At 38.6% G+C, this 19,807-nt stretch overlaps 1 protein-coding gene across 2 annotated transcripts in view; it reads left to right on the forward strand.

Annotated features, from left to right (window-relative positions):
- Positions 1–19,807, forward strand: part of LOC108696071 (cGMP-dependent protein kinase 1) — a 430,860-nt gene that overhangs the window by 330,341 nt on the left and 80,712 nt on the right. For both annotated transcript variants that reach the window (XM_018225072.2, XM_018225071.2), the window contains exon 5: positions 9,099–9,162. In XM_018225072.2, coding sequence (XP_018080561.1) covers positions 9,099–9,162 — 64 coding nt within the window. The remainder of the gene's footprint in view (positions 1–9,098; positions 9,163–19,807) is intronic.

Here is a 19,807-nt window from a genome sequence, read left to right on the forward strand (position 1 = left end):
TGGGTTTTGGAGAAGGACCATATAATGTTGTGATCATACAGAGTAACTTTTATTCAGTTTGCATAATCCATACGTGATTAAACTGATCGGGTCTTCCCTTGAAAGATGTCAAAAAGTTCTTAATCTTATGTTTCCAGACTTGGAAGTGGATATGGTCCCTTCTTTCCTTTGAATGGTCTAAGCACCACAGTGTCTTGCGATCTACTGTAAATATTAAGTTACAAACTAAGTTATCTATCGATTAAGAGCAAAAGCTAAATCAGCTTCTAACCTTTTAAGAAACCTTTCTTCATGGATGTGCTGCCCTATGGATAAATGCTTCAGGACAGAATCTTAGTTGAAATGAAATATTGAAAAACACCTAGAAAAAACATTTGAAAAAAACAAAAAACAAAAGGTTATGATCTCATCATTATGTATCAGTGGTGAACATAATAAACACAACATACTGTATAAAAGGACTAGGACAGAACTTTGAAACAATCCGATATTGATCACCAATTATGTTCATATAGGAGAACTATCAATATATGATATGTGTAGTGCTCTTCAGCTTCCTTGCTCAAGCCTTGCACCACAGGGAGTGACTTACCACCAAGCCACCACCAAACTGTTCGTACCAATGAAGACCTAGGTCAAGTTGCCCATCAGTTGAGGAGACCAAGACTTTTGGCCTTCAGGAAGGGTCATCCCCACTGAACAATAAACCAGATACACCTTTGTTAAGCTTGCCTACAGAAATTATTGAATGGATGTTCCTAAACATTGACCAATAGATTTGCTATTCTTCTCCTCTTACTGCTATCCTTTATTTACATAGTCCATGTGCCAATGGAGCTTACAATATCCCTAATAGCGACTTTTATTAGTAGGCAAAATTACTGTATAATTTCCAGACGTATAACTACAATCAATCGGTTTTCCAGTTCAAGCAAGTGGAAGATCAAAGTACGAACTGTATAGGTTTGGCACATAGGTTTTTCAAATTGTCAGGGGGAACCTATTGTACTACTTGAAACAAGGTGCTTTTTAACCTATGGCCGAGTGTTCTCTGGCTGAGTCTAGAAGAACTAATTTCAAAGACGTAGGCTTCAAAGGCTTGAAAAGAAGAGATGTTAAGGCTAAAAAAACCAAGCCATGACCCTGGAGTTGTCCTAGACCACAGCATTACAATAGGTCACTACTCTGCTGAGGACCTTAATAATAGGTAACCTGGAAAGGTCACTCTTGCTGTAGGTACAGTAAGACAGGAGAAATTACTGGTGCTATTAATGGATACATTCCTCTTCTATTCTTGGATAAGATACTCTTCTTTCTGGGTGTTAGAAAAAAAGAAGGAAATTGGCATGTATTTTTCAGGGTGCTAAACCAGCTACAACAAACAGGCAACTGTAAGGGATTAGTGAAAGGGAACGAGTCCTTCAGGCAAGGTGCTGTTAATGGGCAACAAGTAATGATGAGGGGCTGAAGGACAAAAACAGGATAGGTAATGTGTGGTCGAAGGGGCAGGGACTGGCAGGAGCGGGATAAAGGACTGGGAGAGGACTGGTATTGAAAATGGGGAGCAGAACCCAACAGGGCTGGAATCAAGGAGGGGCAAGAGCTAGGGACTTGACCACAGTGCAGTAGCCAATGAATAGGCTCAGGAAGTGAGGAGAGCAGGGCTTGTATAGGGCAGAGTCAGCCCTGATTGGTTGCCCCTAACCAACCAATAATGCTACTGGGAAGGGATAGATAATAAGCAAGCCTGCTAGCTGCTCACCTGGCCTAGTAGATAGAGCATGGAAAATCAGAAGGTTCCTGGGTTGAATCCCAGCAGAACCTGACAATGAACTGTATTCTGGGACAATGGAAATGAAATAACCACAAGGATAATTGTGTTACACATGTTATGGCACTAATGTATTGAAAATAGGCAGAGATAACCAAAAAATGTGTGTCGGCCACATCATTTATATTTGTGACATTTGCAGTTGACTGAACATGCAGAGTGGATACAAGAAAATAGAGATACTTGGAAAATAAGGATACTCAACAAATAGGATCTTTTCAACCTATGGAAATCAGTCTGTGACTTCCATGACTCCGTCTTTAGCCGAGTAAATAGCTTTTTAGAGAAGAGTGATACAGCATTCTCATTCACTCGGAGCCATGATCATGCAAGAAACGAGCAAATGTCAGCGCCATTAGTGCAGCTCATTACACTTGGAAATCACATTGCCCTTTGATATTAGTCTGCAAACAGCAGCCGCTGGGCAGACCAAGATTAAAATGGCAACAGATGATTATGTGTGTGTTGCTTTAAATAAAGTCTGATTGTTGCAAGAAATGGGAATATTTATGGATATGACTATGTCGTTGGCACAACTCTGGGCAGAATTCTGATATCCTTCCATGTGTTCTTTATGCAGGTAAGGGATCTGTTATCTGGAATAGTGATGGGCGAATTTATTCGCCAGGCGCGAATTCGCGGCGAATTCGCCGCCAGCGAATAAAACGGAAAAACGGACGCCGGCGCCGTTTCGCGAATTTTTCGCAGTTTCACGAATTTCGCGCAAAATTTGTGAATTTGCAAATTCGCCCATCACTAATCTGGAAACCCGTAATCGAGAAAGCTCCGAATTACGGAAAGTAATAGACTCCATTTTATCACAATAATTCAAATTTTTAAAAATGATTTCCTTTTTCTGTGTAATAATAAAACAGTACCTTGTACTTGATCCCAACTAAGATATAATTAATCCTTATTGGAAGCAAAACCAGCCTATTGGGTTTATTTAATGTTTAAATGATTTTCTAGTAGACTTAAGGTATGAAGATCCAAATTACAGTAAGATCTGTTATCTGAAAAACCCCAGGTCCCAAGTATTCTGGATAACAGGTCCCATACCTGCAGGCTTGAGAAAAGGTAGGAGCCCGAAACGTTGCGTGGATTTTTCTATGAATAATTGGTTCCTTTGGCATTGGGAAAGCAGTGTGCACCCAAAGCTACAAAAAACGTATAGTTGTAGCAACTTGTCTATAATTGAGTGATACCTGCAAAAATAAATGTATTTCAAGGTATTCAATCTGCCTGGCTGCTTCCCCTAGAGGGTCCCAGAGCAATAGCAGAGAGAATCCCACGTAAAGGTCATCTATTCTACTCGTCTAGTTATCCAGAAAAAAATTAGATATTCTTGGAACTATAGCTAAATGGGTGATCCACAAATGTTTTCAGTAACCTTCCTATGAGACAACAGGGATAGTAATGGGCGAATGCATTCGCCAGGCGCAAACTCACGGCAAATTCCCCGTGGGCGAATACATTTGCGAAACTGCAAATAGCAAATTTTTTGCTATTTCGCGAATTTTTTTTCACAAATTTTTCAGCGAAACGCCCCAAATTCGCCCATCACTAAACAGGGACCTTGACTAAGGGGGTTATTTATTAAAATTCGAGTTTTGGGGTGATTCTTTTGGTCAAAACTCACATTTTCGGGTTAAAAAAAAAACACATTTTTAGAGATGTATTATACCCTTAAAATGGAAATACACCATCTTAAACATGCCAAGGTCAGTAAGGAGTCAATGGCACAGGTCCATTGACCCATTTGAAGATGAAAATAACCTGCATGTTGTTCAAATTTTTGTTGGAGGGTTTTGCCTGAAAACTCGAAAAATTAGAGCGATTCGTGTTTTTCCTGTGGAAAACTCGATTCATTTGAGTTGTGAGGTTTCGCATCTCAAAATTGCAGCTTGAAGTTTTTTTCCATTCGAGTTTTTCCTAAATAAGATACCAATCGAGTTGTGAGTTCATTCGAGGTATAAAAAACTCTAACATTCTATCTTTGATAAATAACCCTGTAAATGTGGGGTCTCAAATGGGTCCTTTAGCTGAAAAAAGTCAGAGAACCTCTGATATAAGGTCTGGTCTGGGGGTCCCATGTCCCTCTGAGTGTTCTGTTTTAGGGGCCGACCTCTGGCCTCCTGCCACTAAGCCTCCTCTGGGCCCCCCATATGTACCTTTTCTTGCAGCGACCAAGGCAGGAATTGGAGGTCGGTGGCAGCTGTTGTGAGTAGTGATGGGCAAATGGTGAATTCACTGCGAATTTCCTTGTTTCACCGCCTGTGAATAATTTCTTGAAAATGCGTCAAAAATTCTCCGGCTAAAAATCCGCCGCACCCATAAAAATTGTCGCGCGTCAAAATGATTCAGACGCCCATTGTCTTTAAAGCATATAGACAAAATAGGTGCGCTTATACAAATTATTGCGGGCGTCGAAATTGACGCATGGCAAAATAATCTTGACTTCCATTGAGTTCAAAGCGTTTCGCTAATTTTTCATTGTTTTTGCAAATTTAACTAGTGACGAGAATCACCCACAGGGTTTTTTCACAGTGCTCCGCTGGCCCAGTCCGACCCTGAGGGAGCGATAGGGACCCTCTCTAAATAAAATCCATCAAAGATTTCACAAAAATGAACATTGTGCTGGTGTCTCCTTTATTTTGGCAGCTTCTAATATCAATCTCTGTTTTCCAATTTTTTTTCTTTTCACAATATATGAAAACAGACCAGTGATTATTTCGGCACAAGTAAACTTTGTGTTATTTGACTTTTTGGACATTGCTTTAAAGGTTTTGTTTTTGTTTTACTGGAAAAGGAAACAGAACAGTATCATCAGTGTTTCATAAACACCATCATTATATTCTCCCCGGCTGCACAGAAGGATTATTGAACCAATTTCCCTGCATTGACTCCGGCTGGTGCCAAGACAAATGACCTGTCAGGACGAGTTTATAACACACACATTTTTGTTTTGCTCACAATATATTTATACAGCTTGGCTTTGAGGCCTGGAGAAACACTGAGAGATCCACATAAGCATATTATTTTAATCACAGCAGTAATCTTCAAGAATAATTACAGTCCAATCACAGAACGCTTATAATTCTGTTGCTTTGGCGAAATTTAGACTGTGATCTTATGAATGTGAACCCGACTTTCTAACGAGAACTGATAAGAAATTAAATAAATGATCGAATCATTTGATATGAGTTGGGCTTTGCACTGAACTGGCAGATCGTCATTAGTGATGGGCGAATAAATTCCCATAAATGCACATTTCGCCGCGAATGAATTAATGAAACTGCAGCGCAAATTTTCACCAGCGTCAAAAAAAATCTGAATGTGCGTCGGAATAGTCAATCTCGTCAAAACCGTCGCGCGCCAACATTGTTTGTAAGTACATTGACTCTAACACAGGCGTCAAGATTCGCATTTCGTAAATTTTTTCAGGACAAATTCGCCCATCACTGATCATCATAGTATTAATTGGGAGAATGCAACCAAACTCCCATGGCCGATTTTAGCTTATTTATGAATAAAAAAACGCAATTAAATCGGATCGCAGTAAAACTTGTTAAAATTCGGTATAAACCCGAATCGCTTACATTTTTTCGTGCTTCTTCCTGAATTCCTTCAGTTTTTCTGGATATTTTCCTGAATTTCTCAAATTTTTCGAGTTTTTGCCCAAAACCCAGAAAACATTTGCTTTTCAGGCTAAACCCAAGCGCAGACCACTAAAACTTCAAATTAAGATTGGTGCCTCTCCCATTGACTTGTACAGACTTATACAGGATTTGGGCTTTTTGCAGGATATAATAAATATCAAAAAAGTCATGTTTTATTTTCTCTAAAAATTTTGAATTTTATAGTGAATTTTCTTGAGATTTTAACATTTTAATAACTAGCCCCCTTAGTGCCCTGTATGTAAATCCAAATACATATTTTTATAAAAATATATGAAAAAAAAACTTCCGTCAAATTTGATGGAAAGGCAAATAATTGTCAATACTAGTGAATGGGCGAATTCGTCCCGTTTTGTTTTACCGAAATATGGAAATTTGCGAAATGGTGAAAAATTAACGAAACGCAAGTCAATGGGGTAAAAAATAATTTTTCCACGCGTCAATTTCGACGCCCGCAACAATTGTTGTACTCGTGCATCTTTTGGCCAAATGCGTTAAAGTCAATGGGCGTCTGAATAATTGTTACGTTGCGACACTGATCATCATAGTATTAATTGGGAGAATGAGACTTAAATAGATTTTTAGGATTAAAGGAAATGTGACCTGGAGCCTTTGAAAAGGGACACTCACCCACCAGAGATAATACTTAAAGGAGTTGTTTACCTTTAAATGAACTTTTAGTATAATGTAGAGAGTGATATTCTGAGACAACTTGCAATTGGTTTTCAGTTTTTATTATTTGTGTTTTTTCAGTTATTTAGCTTTTTATTCAGCAACCTGGTTGCTAGGGTCCACATCCCCCTAGCAACCATGCATTGATTTGAATAAGAGACTGGACTATGAACAGGAGAGGCCTGAATAGAAAGAGGAGTAAGAAAAAGTAACAATGACAATAAACGTGTAGCCTTACAAGGCGTTTTTTCAATGGGTTCAGTGATTCCTATTTGAAACCTGGCGTCTAAAGAAGAAGGAAAGCAAATCAAAAATTATAAATAAGAAAAAAATGAAGAACGACTGAAGGGTTTCTTAGAATTAGACATTCTATAACATACTTAAAGATAACTTAAGGGTGAACCACCCCTTTCATTACAAATTCCATGTTCAAACTAAAATTCCCCGCATCTAACAGCCAATGGGAGCTTGAACATGACTCATTGTGGTGATCACAGGTAAGGGCAGAGACATACGCTCAGATTGGGGGAAATTTAGACGCCCGGCGATAAATCACCTCTTCTTCGGGGCGAGTAATCTCCCAGAATCTCCCAAATCATCATCCTTCAAATGGAGATAACCTTCTCGTAATGGATCCCATACCTGTATTGAACAGGTTCCAATAAATAAGGTTTGGAATACACCTATGCCCTAATATTTACTAAAATCCAAATTTATCTCATATTTTATAAAAAAAAAAAAAACACAACCAAACTCCCATGGCCGATTTTAGCTTATTTATGAATAAAAAAACGCAATTTAATCGGATCGCAGTAAAACTTGTTAAAATTCGGTATAAACCCGAATCGCTTAAATTTTTTCGTGCTTCTTCCTGAATTCCTTCAGTTTTTCTGGATATTTTCCTGAATTTCTCAAATTTTTCGAGTTTTTGCCCAAAACCCAGAAAACATTTGCTTTTCAGGCTAAACCCAAACGCAGACCACTAAAACTTCAAATTAAGATTGGTGCCTCTCCCATTGACTTGTACAGACTTATACAGGATTTGGGCTTTTTGCAGCATATAATAAATATCAAAAAAGTCATGTTTTATTTTCTCTAAAAATTTTGAATTTTATAGTGAATTTTCTTGAGATTTTAACATTTTAATAACTAGCCCCCTTAGTGCCCTGTATGTAAATCCAAATACATATTTTTATAAAAATATATGAAAAAAAAACTTCCGTCAAATTTGATGGAAAGGCAAATAATTGTCAATACTAGTGAATGGGCGAATTCGTCCCGTTTTGTTTTACCGAAATATGGAAATTTGCGAAATGGTGAAAAATTCACGAAACGCAAGTCAATGGGGTAAAAAATAATTTTGCCACGCGTCAATTTCGACGCCCGCAACAATTGTTGTACTCGTGCATCTTTTGGCCAAATGCGTTAAAGTCAATGGGCGTCTGAATAATTGTTACGTTGCGACAATGTTTATGCGTAAATATTCAAGTGGCAGATTTTTCACCGGGGAATTTTTGCTGCAGTTTCGTGAATTTATTAGCCTGCGGTGAAATGCGTAAACTCGCCGCAATGTATTCGTCCATCACTAGTCAATTCTGAAACGAGAACTCAAACGTATTGACTACATCATAAAGCAAAGGCAGAAAATATGACTAATTAATCTAGTTTTTCCCATAAACACCTGTTTCTCCTGCTGTTGTTTTTTTTAATGACATCACTATATTAGAGCCGTCTGAACACCGAGCGTTAGCGTTGATATTACAGAGGCCTGAGACTTGCCCGTCAAGCCATAACAGCAATTACAGTAATAGTAATAATGATCAAGATTGTGTAACACTACACATCACAGCGCTGCTATTCTAGAGCTTAATAGGGAGCAGTGTGTTAAAACGCAGCACGTTCCTCCGGCTATTGATACAGCAAAACCTGCCAATTATAGATTAGACAAGACCCGGGCTCTGTTTCCTGCTAAAATCCAATTTCCCATCCTTAATGGAATTGTTATATCATTAATCTCTTATTAACCTCAGTAAAAAGAACTTGCACTTGGGTGTCCTTACACACCAGAAAAGGAGGAAAATAATAATAATAAGATGTGATTAATGTGTCCTATTTTTAAGGCTCACGATTATTAAGCCTCTATTATCTGCATTGTGAAAAACCCACCATGATGGTTCTGGAGCAAATTCATTGGAGGATAAGTCTTGTTTCACTCATTGGACCCTTGTGAGTTGTAAGTCTCAGAATTCCTAGTAATAGAGAAGGTCTCCTGGGAAGCTTCTCACTGGCAGATGTCACCTGGCCACCTAGGACAATACGGATATCATTATGGTCAACTTATGTAACTCAGACATCTGACCCTTGTTTCATACAGATTCTATAAACTAGTATCTAGCAGGATGAATCACGTCTTTAGAAACTGCACCGCTGGTTTATTGGATATAAATGTTTCCGGTCATGTTTCCTATAAGCGTTTGCTAGGGTATTGTCTGAGCTCTACAGAGCGGGGACTTGTCTCCTGACATGGACCTTTGATACTGTGTATTTGTATTTTGATTTATTGCATGTTTTTCCTTTGGTTTGTTCTATTACTCTAGTGAGAAAGTGCTAGAGGGCAATACATTATCAATATAGCATGTGAGAGAGACCGATATATCATCAATATATCTGGTTCTGGTTCTTACTTGGTTCTCTTTAAAACTGAACTGTGCTAGAGGTCAATACATTATCAATATATCATGCGATAGACCTCGTTATATATCATCAATATATCTTCCCTATAACATTGGATTCTGGTTGATTTAGCACCAAAAAATTTAAATTGTAAATTGTTAGACCAATCTTCTGGTTCTGGTTCTAACTTGGTTCTTTTTAGAAAAAAAAAAGTTATATGACAGAGTGTTTGTTTTGTTTTACAGTGTTCCCACATTCCAGGGCCTTTCTGAAGAAATTCTTAGCAAGTTGGCCGATGTGCTTGAAGAGGTAAGAATTTAAAGGAAAAAAAAAACATGGTTTCTTCGAGAATCCTCATGGAATTTAAGTGTTGAATTGTTATCCCTGTTTTTCATCTTTGCTGTAGATCATATGAGGCTGAAAACCTGAAAGGGATTCTGTCATGATTTTTATGATGTAGTTTTTATTTCTAAATTTCACTGTTTACACTGCAAATAATTCACTCTACAATATAAAATGTCATTCCTGAACCAGCAAGTGTATTTAGTTGTAATATTGGTGTGTAGGTGCATCTCAGGTCATTTTGCCTGGTCATGTGCTTTCAGAAAGAGCCAGCACTTTAGGATGGAACTGCTTTCTGGCAGGCTGTTGTTTCTCCTATTCAATGTAACTGAATGTGTCGCAATGGGACCTGGATTTTATTATTGAGTGCTACTCTTAGTTCTACCAGGCAGCTGTTATCTTGTGTTAGGGAGCTGCTATCTGGTTACTTTCACATTGTTCTGTTGTTAGCCTGCTGGGGGGGGGGGGTTTAATATCACTCCAACTTGCAATACAGCAGTAAAGAGTGACTGCAATGTATCAGAGCACAAGTCACATGACTGGGGGCAGCTGGGGAACTGACAATATGTCAAGCCTATAACAGATTTCAAAATTAAATATAAAAAAATCTGTTTGCTCTTTTGAGAAACAGATTTCAGTGCAGAATTCTGCTGGAGCACCACTATTAATTTATGCATTTTAAAAAAAAGTATTTTTTTCCCATGACAGTATCCCTTTAAAAAATGACTGCTTAGACAAATATTCCAAGATAAAATTGGATTGCTGTTCTCACAGGATAGATATTGACATGTATGTGTTATGATGTGTTTTTTATTCAAAAATTAGGTTCCAAATTGATGACTATAGCCTGATGTTTCAGGCTGTAGCCCTTGGTCAAAATATTTAAATTTTCAAATTTGAGAAAAAAATTGAAAATCTCAAATGTATGCTTATTTAAGAAAAATTAGAAATATGAAAACTTGATCACTTAAAAAACATGAAAATAAAAACAACTTGAGCACAGTGAAATCAAATTCTGCCCTTCGTTTTCAACAAGTTGGCCAATTTCAAACTTATTTCAAACTCAAATTGAAATATAGCTTGTGAAAATACCAATATCATTGGCTTCTAAATGAATGTGCCAGCTTTTAAATTTGAGTTTTGACGGTTCTTTTGCACTTAATTAAATCCTGACAATTAAAGTTTTGAAAAAAAATGTAATTTACATTTTAGGCCACTAAAAACTTGAACGACTTTAAAAATGCGAATTCAAATATGGATAGTGTGGAAGTCTGCCCCTAAGAGGCACATTTATTTATTTTCAATTTACGTAAGCTGCGGTAAAAAAAAAATCACAATAATTTTTTTATGTCAATTGCAATTATATTCTGTGATTTCTAAAACCCACATTTTGGCAGGTTTTAGGTGGCAAGATTTTTATTTTTTATAATTTTCTTTTAACACAATTAACAAAAAAATGATTTAGGGGAATAATTCAAAATTAGATACCAACAATTCCTCTAAGCGGGCCTCCACAGGTTGGTGGATAGGCTTTCCATGCTCAAAATTTTGTTTTAGGAAATTACTGACATAAAGACTGCTATACATTAGGGGGTATATTTATCAAGAGTCGAATTTCAAAGTTTTTTTAAACTCTGATAACTTCAAAACTCGAATAAAAAAGGACCAACCAAAATGTATTAAAAAATCTAAAAAAAACATTTTTTCGGATGACTGGGCTGTTTTCGTTCAAAACATGCGAATCGAAGTAGCATCTATTCGATTGAATTCGATTGAATGTTTTTTTTTTAAAAAAACCTTTGGTTTTTCAAAGTCCACCAATTGACTCCAAATAGGTTCTAGGAGGTCCCCCATAAGCTAAAGCAGCAGTTTGGGAGGTTTAAGATGGCGAATGGTTAAAGTGGAATTTTTAAAGAGACAGTACATGATCAATTTCGATTTTCAAATTTTTTTCAAACTCAAATCGAATTTGGATCATTCCCTAGTCGAAGTACACAAAAATAGCTTGAAATTCTAATTTTTTTTTATTCTAATTTTATTAAATAGATAAATATTACAAATATAAGACAATTCACAATTTTATTTTAAACATCTACATGTCACTTACTATTAGACTGATGGAAATTTCCCAGCTTTACGAAAAGGTTGAATTCTGTTCAACATAATACAATAAATGTTCAGTCTACGGCTTCACGAGGATAGGTTACACAGTCGTACGCCCACTTTATTTTCTTTTCATTTTCAGCTCTTGGGAATTATACAGTGTAATATTTATTCAGATAATGTAAATCATTTTCATGTTAAAAAAAATGAATAAATTCCTGTGAGAGGTTCTGTTTTTCTAGCAAGAGGAAATAACTGCTAATAGAAAATAAACCACCAGTGTTGACTGTGGAATGTATAAAGCTTCGGCTGTGTTCGGCGGTTTCAGAATATTTCCTACACCCCCTTTTTTTTTTTAAGTTAGAAGACTGGAAATGGCATCATGGGAGTTGGGTTTCTGATACTAAAAAAAAACAGGACCCCATTCAAGGATGTTCAGTCTCTTGCCTTTTAGTTGTTATTCAAGGAAATACAAACCCTCAAAAAAGAAATATGAATAATTCATTTTTTTTTCTGATTTTCGAGATATTAACAATTTTCACAGTGCTCAAATAATGAAATCGAAACAACAGCTCCATCTGCTGGTCGGTTCTTCTGATGACCTGCCAGTCGGAAGAGGATTTTAAAAGAAGAAGACACTCTGCTGATGTTGCTCTGCTTGGAAAGTGTCAGAAAAGGGCAAACGGAGCAAAATCTGAAGACTTTTTGGTTCTTCTTTTGAAATGTCCTTTCCACTGTCAATCTGTTTGGAAGGTGCCATTGTTTTTTCAAAATCAGGGTCGACTGATCCTATGTCACATGCGGGTGGGTGCCCCAATATGTCTGCCCAGACCAGGAGCACTTACTGGTTTCCCCTCAACCAGAGCGTAGGATCTATTAACCCTCACCTTCTGTGGAGGAAACAATTTTCCTATGATAAATTGGTATTTTCTTTTGACAATGTTACATGTTATAACGTGTATGTGAGTAAACTCCTCCTTGGTGGTCTAGTGGGGGGCCATTGGGGATGCCCAGTTCAGTGGGGGGCCATTGGGGACACCCGGTTTGCCTCCGGCTGGGACGCCCACCACTCTCTTTGTGGGCTGATGAGCGTCTTCTTTAAAGCGTGTCCGTTGCTTCTGGGTTTTGATGCGGCGTGCGTCTGATGTCACCACGCATGGCACGAAAAATTAAATATTTAAAATGCTGTTGTACTTTTTGTCATTACCCAACGTAGGTCTATCTTGATAGTTCCTGGGTGCTAGATCTAGTTGTTGTTCCATGTTTGACCCTGATTCTTGTCCAGTTTGCAGCCTGTCCCGACTACTGCCTGTATTTCGACTATTCTCCTAGATCCTAATTTTGTACTGCTGTTTTTGACTTGACCCGTGACCCCGACTATGCTTTGTATCTCAATTTTGTACTGCATCTTTCTGATTGGTATCGACCCAGCCTGTCCCTGACTACGCTCCTACTCTCCATTCCTGTTTGCACGTATGGTTCCCTTGCTCACCCAGAACTCTCTCCCTTGTTCTCCCGCATTAAGCCCTGGCGGCATCTGAGTAGCGGAGGGCTCCACCCAAAGCCAAAAGCGGCTGCTACAGGCAGAATAGTGGGCTTAGACCGGAACCTTGGAGTTAGTTCTGGGTTTGGGACTCCATACGTTACAGTGTACTTGTATAAGTGAGAAGCAGCTTATGTTTTAGTTTTAAGGTTGGGACATCTGACTTCTTCTAGCCAAGCTCCTTTCAGGAGCATGACTAAATCACCAAGCATCATGAATGTGCCATTAGTAGAGGCGTGAAAAAACGTGTAGTTCCTTCCAGAGCCAAGGGGCAATCTGCAAGGAGGCCAACAAGCAAGAGAGGGCTCTTCACATAACAGATGGCATTCTTGAGCAGGTGCCAGTTACCAGCAGGTGCATCTCTATCATGAAAGGGGAAACCCAAGAAAACAAGTTAATTTATAAAACGACAGAGTATTACGATGCAAGCATGCAAAAGAGAAGCCAAGAAATGGATTGGAGAAGGGTATCGTTTATAGCTTGAGGTTGGCTCATCACACAGAGCCGCTTAATGTTCATGGGGATTATTTCTTCCCTACTTTCCGAGTTTTCTCCGTTTCTGTGTTTATTGTGTTGCCTTTGATGTTGCATCCTTGTTTGCACGGCTCTCACATTCCCTCTCCTCAGTCACTTCTCTCTGTAATCCCTTTTCGTACTGAAGGCATACATATCAGCATGGTTAATGTTGGAGGAATGGATCAATGCCAAACCGAATTTTCATTCAAATTTAAATTATACAGAATTGGGGTGGATACGACTTTACATTAAAGTAGTTTTAAAATGTTCTTTAAGACATTTTCAGATGATTTGCATCCCTGGCTACAAAGGGAAACAGTATTGTATAATACCAAGTGCATGCTGGGGGTTTCCTTAGAGGGAGCCGGGCGGGTTCTCTAAGGCATAAGACACATAAGAAACTAGATTCATGAGTTGTGATCATTGTTCTCCTGTGCCTTATGTCTTAGTGCAGTGGCCCATAAGGGTAGTGCTGGGGAATTTCCCTATGGTCAGGGTTATCTTCTTATAGATTCTAGAGATCAGGCCTGTTTTCAGTAGTTTAGCTGGCATCTCAAATTGTGTTGAAGAAGTTTGCAGGAGATATAAGAAAACTTAGATTGTGTTGTACCCATGCATTTCTGGGCTGAGTAATTGCCTTTATTGTTCAGCCTCAGAATTCCTCGGGAGCTGGAGAGGTAGTCATATAAAGACATGTGTAAGAGATGGAAGAGAGACAGACCAATAATAAGATGATAGATGGAATAGATAGATAGATAGATAGATAGATAGATAGATAGATAGATAGATAGATAGATAGATGAAAGATATAGATAGATGATATATAGTTAGATATATAGATGATTAGTAGAGGAAAGAAAAAGAAAGAAAGGTAAATAGATGATAGAGAGACAGATGGATGGATGGTTGATAGGTACATAGACAGTTGAATAGATGATAGATGAATAATAGATATATGATAGATAGATAGATAGATAGATAGATAGATAGATAGATGATAGATAGATAGATAGATAGATAATAGATAGATAATAGATATATGATAGAGAGATGATAGATAGATAGATAGATAGATAGATAGATAGATAGATAGATAGATAGATAGATAATAGATAGATAATAGATATATGATAGATAGATAGATAGATAGATAGATAGATAGATGATAGATAGATAGATAGATAGATAGATAGATAGATAGATGATAGATAGATAGATAGATAGATAGATAGATAGATGATAGAGAGATAGATACAGTAGATACATAGATAGATGATAAATAGATAAAAGAAAGTAATAAGGAAGGAAGGAAGGAGGGAAGGAAGGAAGGAAGGAAGGAAGGAAGGAAGGAAGGAAGGAAGGAAGGAAGGAAGGAAGGAAGGAAGGAAGGAAGGAAGGAAGGAAGGAAGGAAAAAAGAAAGGAATAGGTAGAAAGACAGATGGATAGATGATAGATAATTGAAAAGAAAGATGAAAGAAAAAGAAAGAAAGACATATCAAAAGATGGATAGATAGATGATAGATAGATAGATGATAGAGAGATAGATAGATAGATAGATAGATAGATAGATAGATGATAGATAGAGAGAGAGAGAGAGAGAGAGAGAGATAGATAGATAGATAGATAGATGATAGAGAGATAGATACAGTAGATAGATAGATGATAAATAGATGAAAGAAAGTAAGAAGGAAGGAAGGAAGGAAGGAAGGAAGGAAGGAAGGAAGGAAGGAAGGAAGGAGGGAAGGAAGGAAGGAAGGAAGGAAGGAAGGAAGGAAGGAAGGAAGGAAGGAAGGAAGGAAGGAAGGAAGGAAGGAAGGAAGGAAGGAAGGAAGGAAGGAAGGAAGGAAAAAAGAAAGGAATAGGTAGAAAGACAGATGGATAGATGATAGATAATTGAAAAGAAAGATGAAAGAAAAAGAAAGAAAGACATATCAAAAGATGGATAGATAGATGATAGATAGATAGCTAGATAGATAGATAGAGAGAAAGAGAGAGAGAGAGAGAGAGAGAGAGAGAGAGAGAGAGAGAGAGAGAGAGACAATAGAGGCAATTATTGCTGTTTCTGTGCATTTCCAGTGTTTCTCCTATACATTATTAGATTGCCAGGCTTGTCACCGAGTCTATTTTGCCAATATTCTCAGCGTGTTTCACTTGGCACTTTACTCGGCTTGTTTTCTCCCCCGCTGGACAAAGTGGCTGCTCAACAGCAGGTTCAGACATCCCAGAAGAAGCTCTAAGTGTTCTTGTTTTTGCTACACTGCACGCTCATTGCAAATGGAGAGAAACAATTGACTTTCTCTGGAGGAAACACGTCTCTCCTGAATACTGAGTCCTGCTTCTCTCTGCTAACTGGCTGAAGTGACAGAAATTACTGTAAGCAAATAGAATTAATCTTTCCCTTAGCTTGGGAAACCCGAGTGGATGTGGCTTTTTGTCATTTGCCCGAGGGTTGTCACCAATGAAAACGTTGATCCCTGAAGCAGTTTGAATAAAACGTCAGCGACTTGTTTCGTGCTGGTGACAGGAGCCCATTAGTCATTCAGGAGGTGGAAGTGCAGAGAAATCCACTGCTCTGTAGGAAACGCAACTGTCAGCCATGACACAGGACTGGATTGTTTGCTTAGAGTTCATTGTTTCTACTTTCCTTGTCCGTTTGTTCCATTTGGAATCAGTCAGAAAGAACGGTTTGATTTATTTATATTTAACCTTTAGAGCAGGGACACACGGGCAGATTCGGGGACATTAGTCGCCCGGCCACAAATCTCCTCTTCTTTGGGACGACTAATCTCCCCGAACTGCCTTCCCCTGCCTGTGGGATGGCACTCGGATCGCTTAGGTTTCCGAAGTCGCCCAAAGTTTCCTTGTGAGGCAACTTCAGAAATCGAATCGCCGGAGATTTTCATTCAAGCCAGCGGGAAGGCAGGGGAAGGCAGTTTAGGAGATTATTCACCCCAAAAATGAGGAGATTTGTCACCGGTGCGAATTATCTCCCCGAAACTGCCTGTGTGTCTTGGCCCTTATATGAAGAGTCAAAAAGTCTGGCTCTTCCACTATCATCTTGGGCCCCACTAGGCTAATCACCACAACCACCATTATTACTTGACCAGTAAATACTACATGATATGTGTTACCAAACCTGGTGCAAACTGACCCTTCTCTTATGCGCCCAATTAATAATTTACAGTAGGGGGTACATTATCCCTTATAATACATGAGTGATACTCAGAGTTCCCTGTATAACTCAGCCTGCAGCCTTGTGCCTTTATATGGTCACAGAACAACCCCTCAGTGACTTCTAATATCCTTATCATTTACAGTAGGGGGTACATTATCCCTTATAATACATGAGTGATACTCAGAGTTCCCTGTATAACTCAGCCTGCAGCCTTGTGCCTTTATATGGTCACAGAACCCCTCAGTGACTTCTAATATCCTTATTATTTACAGTAGGAGGTACATTATCCCTTATAATACATGAGTGATACTCAGAGTTGATTCATTATTCCATGTTTCTAACATACAGGAGCCTGATTTGGGTTACAGCCGATGGAAAGATCACATTGATGAAGCAGTGATTATATAGTGAATAAAGTACCCCCTCTTGTAAAATATAAGGATATTATAAGTTACCGAGGAGTTTCATGACCATATAAAAGTACGAGGCCGAAGGCCGAGTGTTTTTATACAGGTCATGGAACTCCGAGGTAACTTCTAATATCCTTATATTTTACAACTGGGGGTACTTTATTTATTATAATACACAAATTTTAGTGAGTCATGTGACAGAAATGACATCACTACTCACCGTTTATAACTGATGACATCACTACTCACCGTTTATAAGGATATAATTTACAGGATATTCATGGCTTTTGTTTATTATATAATTATAAATTATCTTCAAGTGTTAAACACTCGGCTTCTATTCATTTACTTTATGGATGGATTGTTTTCTAGTGAACACTTATTAACCCCCGCATGCCTGAATATCAGAACCAAGGCCTTTCCAGCATCCTAACATAGGCTAATATCAAATTGTTTGGTGCTGCTCCATTTCACTGGCACCTCTGTGTATCAATAAGTGCCCTACATTAGTCGGACTTGGTAACAGAAGGTGCTACTGGAACATGTGAGATGGGGGTTGGTTCATGCCCTTGCTTAGTACATACCGTCTGTAATATTAATATCTCAACTTAGAAACGTCTCTTGTTTATTGTTCCCTTTCGGTGTTGTGTTTCTTCACTGTTGTGTGTCAAACAAGTGAGTAGAATTCTGTGTGATCTGGCTCGGTGCCCTTCACTTATTCCTGTCTGTGCCAGGAAGGTACTTAGTTCTGCTGTGCCGCCTTTGACAAATTCTCACCAGCCGCCGGCAGTATATTGCTGGCCCAAGAAGCGTGTTGATTTTATTTCCCACTGTATATCTTTCCCATAGTGACATAGTCCTTGAGCAGCAGGAGATGAGGAGAGGAGCAGGAGTTAAATACCTCTTCCCCCTCCTTAAGGTTTTATTAACCCTTTGCATTGAATGGGTTAAGGGTCAGGGCACACGTTGGTGGGTTAACCTTTAAGTTAACTTTCAGTATGACTACTTCTAAGAAACGTTTCAATTGGTCTTCATTATTTATTTTTTATATTTTTTTCATTATATGCCTTCTTCTTCTGACTCTTTCCAGCTTTCAATGGAGTAATTGGTCAGCACTCACCCAAACCAAAATTTTATCGAAATGGTGCACGTGCAGGGTTGTCCACTCCAACCGAATAAACAATACGTAAATAGAATCACAGCACCATCCAAAGCGTATTTTTTCTTAAAAAGCCTTTATTGCATTCTCTGGCTTGGATCTCGAATGAACAACGTTTCAGGCCTATGTGGCCCTTTGTCAAGTGGACAACTTGACAAAGGGCCACATAGGCCACATAGGCCTGAAACGTTGTTCATTCGAGATCCAAGCCAGAGAATGCAATAAAGGCTTTTTAAGAAAAAATACGCTTTGGATGGTGCTGTGATTCTATTTACGTATTGTTCTTTCCAGCTTTCAAACAGGGGTCACTGACCCCATCTAAAAAAACAAATGCCCTGTAAGGCTACAAATGTATTGTTATCGCTACTTTGTATTGCTCATCGTTCAACTGAGACCCTCTCCTATTCATATTCCAGTCTCTTATTCAAATCAATGCATGGTTGCTAGGGTAATTTAGACCCTAGCAACCAAATGGCTGACATTGCAAACTGGAGAGCTGCTGAATAAAAAGCTGAACAACTCAACAACCACAAATAATAAAAAATGAAAACCAATTGCAAAATATCTCAGAATATCCCTCTCTATGTTGTACTAAAAGTTTACTCAAAGGTGAACGACCCCTTTTAATGAATGCCTGTTTTCAGCATTGAGTGTGACATTACTTTATGCTGCTTATAGGAGAAGGAAAGGCTAAATCTAAGTAAGCTTTATCAGAAAGATCTATATAAATACACCAGTAAACCCTCAAAGTGATGCTGCTCTGAGTTCTCTGTCAAAAGAAACAGCACATTTCTTTCCTTCTATTGTGTACTCATGGGCTTCTGTATCAGACTTCCTGTTTTCAGCTTAAACCTCCAGGGCTAGGGCTTGAGCATGCTCAGTTTGCTCCTCTTCCCTCCCTGCTGTAATCTGAGCCCAGAGCTATGAGTGAGCAGGGAGGGACTCAGGCAGGAAGTGATGTTACACCAAGCTAATATGTCAGCTGCTATCCTAAACAAACAGAGAGCTTCTAGTTCTGTTTACTCTGGTATGGTAAAGCATTCTAAAAAATAAATATAGCGTTCTAGCTTGCACTATTCTGACTAATCTATCGCCAATGAACTGCCTCAGTAGCTTTCCTTCTCCTTTAAACCAGTGTCAAACGCTGCAAAATAACTTACAGCACGTCCGAGTCCTAAACGGTTTTCACTGTCCCTTCCGTGTACGAAACCATTTCTTCTGTGGCTCAGAGATCCCTCGCACATTCCTATCACAGCCCTGAATGGCTTCTAACTGCCGCCTTTGTGTTGGGTTCACAATGCGACAATTGCTTGGAGATGTGTGCAGCATAGATTATAGGCTTTATTTTCCATTCTAAGAACTGCGTCGCTTTATGTTAGTAGCAGAGCTATAATACTGGCCACTGACATCTTTACACATTTATTATATTAGCGCTGGGGTTTTATTTAGTTTATACGGCCCATTTCTGTGCAGCGCAGGGAACTCAGGGGCTTTTCATATGTTTTCTTATCCTTTGTGCACCTGAAGGCGAAAGCACATGTTTATATATTACAGTCTGACCCTTGTGCTCACATAAATTCCAATATTGTGAATCCTGGGGAATGGGGAGTGAGATATTCAGTTGCAGATATAGGCTGGGAACATCGCCATCTACTGGTCATACCCTGGTGGTGCGGTTGCGAGATTGAAAAAGCAGCAGTTGCTC

The sequence above is a fragment of the Xenopus laevis genome, chromosome 7L (assembly GCF_017654675.1).
Source record: "Xenopus laevis strain J_2021 chromosome 7L, Xenopus_laevis_v10.1, whole genome shotgun sequence".
Lineage (NCBI taxonomy): Eukaryota > Metazoa > Chordata > Amphibia > Anura > Pipidae > Xenopus > Xenopus laevis.